This window comes from Aphanomyces invadans (assembly GCF_000520115.1).
Source record: "Aphanomyces invadans strain NJM9701 unplaced genomic scaffold supercont1.19, whole genome shotgun sequence".
NCBI lineage: Eukaryota > Oomycota > Saprolegniomycetes > Saprolegniales > Verrucalvaceae > Aphanomyces > Aphanomyces invadans.
In genome coordinates this window covers 935,208-939,795 of record NW_008580164.1, presented here as the reverse complement: position 1 = coordinate 939,795, position 4,588 = coordinate 935,208, and the positions used below count along the sequence as shown (strand labels likewise).

General features: G+C 55.3%; 1 protein-coding gene across 1 annotated transcript; it reads left to right on the top strand.

The window, feature by feature from the left end:
* Positions 1-688: 688 nt before the first annotated feature.
* Positions 689-2,021, top strand: H310_09058 (hypothetical protein; the record flags this gene model as incomplete). The annotated part of the gene is made up of 3 exons (XM_008875020.1): positions 689-1,605; positions 1,677-1,816; positions 1,882-2,021. The coding sequence occupies 3 exons, from the start codon at positions 689-691 to the stop codon at positions 2,019-2,021; spliced, it is 1,197 nt and encodes a 398-aa protein (XP_008873242.1).
* Between the last annotated feature and the right edge of the window lie 2,567 nt (positions 2,022-4,588).

Here is a 4,588-nt window from a genome sequence, read left to right as displayed (position 1 = left end):
CTCACGATATCTAAGGAGCTGTTCTGCGTGGCAGGGCAGCCTGGGTCTCCCGTGTGTTTGCCCCGCTGCGTTGGAAAATCCACTTGTTTGGATTTGTGCATCGAGCAGTCTGGTTGGTTGCTCATCTCCATACAATTACCAAGTTGCCGCTGAAGGAGTACTTAGCCTGTGAAGTGGTTACGTTACTGAATGGTTGTCATTAGGGCAGTCCCTTCTTGAATACCAGTGTTGAATTTGCCTGTTGTCTTGAAAGGGTTCGCGTTCGGAAGCCGCGTAAAGATATCCTTAGTCACGTTTGGTTCCCTCCAAGTTTAGTCGACACTACGGGATGGTACGCAATGGTTCGTCGGAGGACGAAGCGTCCAAACGGGAAGAAGCCCGCTCGCGTTCGCGTGACCGCGTAGAGGAGGCGCGTGGCCGTCAAGTCCGCCGCCAGGTTGCGAATCATTTCCGATCCCTTCGACGTCAACAGCCGCGTCCAGTTGACGAATGGCTGCCACAGTGAGGTGGCACCGTGTTTACCACCTCGTACCAAGAACCACCGGGCCATGTATCCTTCCGCCGCGACACCGCAGCGGAAGATGCTGTTCCACGTTCTGGAATTGAGGGCGCCGACCAGTATGACAATGCTGAAACCGCTGGTCCGAAGTTAACGGGTAGTTTCGCAAGCTCTATACGCGATGTGGACATGGGAAGTGATGCGGGTTACGGCCGCGGTCAGGTGTGGAACGCGCCAGCTCTCCCGAAAGCTCGGACCTTCAAGGGTTCGACGAAGGCGGAACGACGTGTTTATATGCGCGAGTACCAGATGTACTTGTCGCAAATTAACGCGATGCAATGTGTCGTTTCGCGTACGTTTGCTATGTCTGTCAGTGCGTGTATGGACCCGTTTTCTAAGCGGCGCATTGTCCTGTTCGATTTGAACAAGGATCACAATGCCGGCACGGAAGCAGAATGGATTGCGTGGTTCAACGCGGCGCTCGAAGAAGAACCCCAAGACTTGGACGTTCTGAAAAAGAGCCTGGCGGCCGCCATCCGATTCGACATGAAGATACTGGGCACTGAGTCTCGTGCCGGTCGGATGCTGGACGACCTCATGCGTGTGCTGGAACAAGACCACCAAGAATGGGTGCTAACGCAGGAGCCCAAAGTTGTGGTCGAAGTCATGACGAAGGCTATCAAGCCAGAAGCCCCAAGACTGCTGTGCAAAAGCAGTTACGTAACGTTACAACTCCAACGAAACAAGGGGTTGAAAAACGATGTTTTTCGTTTTGTGAACTGGCTGCGCCACTTTGCTGCGGGTTTCCAACTCTACGTAGGTGTCGAGGAACTGCAAGCTCCGGTGGCCCCTCTGAAAGGCCATTATCCGAAGGGCGGCTCGAAGAATGGCGCCAGCAGCGGTGGCAGCGTCAGCGGTGGCGGCGATAAAACGGATGAAAAGGGTGTCTCCCCGGCGAAAACGGACGATGGCAAGTCCAAGGAAGATAAACTAGCAAGAAAGAAGATTGGCTGCCTGAAATGTGGAGACACTAGCCATCGCGTCGCGGAGTGTCCAAAGGTGGCGCCTGGCGAGGCGGATCGTCTACTCGAAGCTCAACTCAAGAAGTGGTGTGACGGGATTTCTGTCCTAGGCGACAAGTCCACTCGTCTGCCGACCAATTGTGGCGCTACGGTAGAAGCGCTCGTTCGGTCGAAAACGTCCTCTTGGACACGGGTGCCGACGTAAACGTTGTTACGCACGACGTCGTTGTCGTGTTGGCTGTGAAGGGCGCAAGCGTGACGGTCACGAAGCATGAACGGCTCGGCTGGTCTACCCGTATGGCGTTAAGGCAGAGCCGCTGTGGATGAAGCGAAGCGTCAAATTTTGTGTGGTCGTGCTAGGGACGACGTACCGACCGTTGATGTTACGTGGTCTCCACTGCTGGATCGATGACACGTCGCCGGAGATCGACCTGATCATTAGTCGCCCTGTTATGGAATTGCTCGGATTCTCCGTGGACGCTTTGCTCGCCGGAGCATGACAGAAGAACACCGAGTGGGATGTTTCAGTCAATGACGAGCCACCTGTCCATGGCATGTCTAAACTTCAGCGTATGACGACGTCAAGAGGCGGTGCCGACGAGCCGGTGCTCGCTGACGGCGACGGCATGGAGTGCGCCACGCCTGAAGTCGCGGTTGCTACCGACGAAGAACAGCGCAAAAAGATGCGGGACGAAGTGTTTGCGGTGCTGATGTCAAAGGTCGCCGAAGTGGAGTCATGTGGATTGACCGGCGATGATGTGGAAGGGCTCAAGGCTCTGCTGTCAAAACATGCCGAAGTCTTCCGCGTCGACCTTGGAAACGACCCACCTGTCAAAGTGGAGCCGCTCAAGGTGCGCATCAAGCCGAAATCGAAACCGGTCAAGTGTGGTATGCGGCGTTATCCTCCGGCGCATCTGGCATACATACGCGAGCATATGATGTAGAGGCACTGCTATCGAATGGCATGGTTTACGCCAACAATCTGGCGACATGGGCCGCGGCACCAAGAATCGTGCCAAAAAAGGAGTCGGGGGCTGCGGATGACGATCGACAGTCGTCCGATCAACGCGTGCACTGAGCCGATGCCATGGGTGATGCCCAATTTCGACATTGCCATGGTGTGTCTCGTGGGCAATACGACGTATTTTACCCTCGACTGGACGAAGGGATACTGGCAGTTGCCGCTGCATCCCGAGTCGCAGGAGTATTTCTCCTTTATGACCCCCCTTCGGCGTGTACACGCCGACACGTGTCTTGACGGGCCAGACCGGCGCGGTGGCCTCCTACCAGTCAGTCGTGCCCCTTAAGTTTGGGGACGAATTGTTCCGTGGCCTGCTCGCGTGGCTTGACGACCTCCTCGGATCGTCCAAGAATGTCTCGGAACTGCTAGACCTCTCGACCGAGTGCTGCCCACGTGTGCTCAGTTCGGCTTGAAGCTAAACCCCAAATAGTGACACTTCTTTCTCCGAGAAGCGGAATGGTGCAGTAAAATCATTTCGGCGTCCGGCGTTACGAATTCCCCCAGTCGCACCCAAGACTTCGTCGACCTTTCGCCTCCGACGACTGGTGCCGATCTACAACAGTTTGTCTGCGCCACTAACTGGATGCGTGCCAGTATCCCCAATTACAACAAGCTGGTGGACCCTTTGCGCCGTTTGTTGGACGTGGCCCAAAGCTGGCTGGAAGCTCGAAGAAAACTGCCCTGGCGCGTAGTGCGGTCGGCTGGTCGAGTGATCATGACAAGCGCTTCGACGACATGAAGCAAGCGCTGGTGAATGTTGTACTGTTGGCGCACCCACGGGAAGACATGGAATTTGTGTTTTCACGGACGTAAGCGATATGTTTTGGGGTGCGTTCGCCACTCAAGTTCCTGTGGAAGACCTGTCCTTGCCTCTCGAAGACCAACGGCATCAACCGCTCGCGTTTATCAGTGGCACATTTGCAGGCGCCAGTGCTAGATGGCCGATTGTCGAGAAAGAGGCCTACGCCGTCGTGGAGTCGTGCAAGCACCTTGACTACCTGATCGTCCGTCCAGGTGCATTCCGTTTGTTCACGGAACACCGCAATCTGGTGTACATGTTCAATCCGTCGGATTCGAAGGGCAATCTCGCAAAGTACCACGCCGACAAGCTTGAGCGTTGGGCGTTGATCATGTCCACTTTCCCGTGCACGATTGAGTGTCTCCCGAGCGACGTGAATGTGAGGGGATATTTACTGAGTCGATGGGGCTCTACTCTACCAGCTCCGCCGGTGTCGCATGTTCGTAAACTCGTGCACGTGGTGTCTCCGTTGCAACGAGCGGATATCGAATGGCCTACGGCGGCCTCGATTTTGGCTGCCCAGACATCTGCCATTGAAGGGGGGAAGAGTACACCGACCGGCGTTGTGTGGAACGAAGAAGAATCCTTTCACATGGACGAAAAGGGTCGAATTTGGATCCCAGACAGTGCAGTGGACCTGCAACAGCGGTTGTGCGTCATTGCCCATCAAGGCCCTGCTGGCCATCGTCGAATCGCCGCGACAACTCAGACTGTGTCCGACAAGTTCGTGTGGAAGTCCCTGGCTCAAGATGTTGACACGTTTGTCCGGGCTTGTCTACAGTGCCTGCAAGTCGACGGTGACATGGAACCCCGTCCGTTGGGATCAGCATTGCACGCTCAAAAACCCAATGAGTTGATCCACTTTGACTGGTTGACGATGCCGAAGTCGAAGAACGGGACCGCATTCGTACTGGTTAACTAGGATGACATGAGCGGATTTGTCCACCTGCATGCCTCCGAAACTGCCGACGTGAGTGCGACGGCAAACAGCGTTAATGTCCTGGTTCACGTTGTATGGATGCGTCGACACTTGGGTCACCGACGGCGGTTCACACTTCAAAAACGAAGTCATCGAGAAGATTCGTAAAATGGTCGGTGCGCACCACCACATTACGACGGCTTACAGCCCCTGGACCAATGGCACAATTGAAGTCATCATCCACCTCGTGTTCCGTGCGGTCACGGCGTTGTTGAACGATATGTAGCTGCGTGTCGACGATTGGCCGCTGGTACTTTCTCTTGTGCAA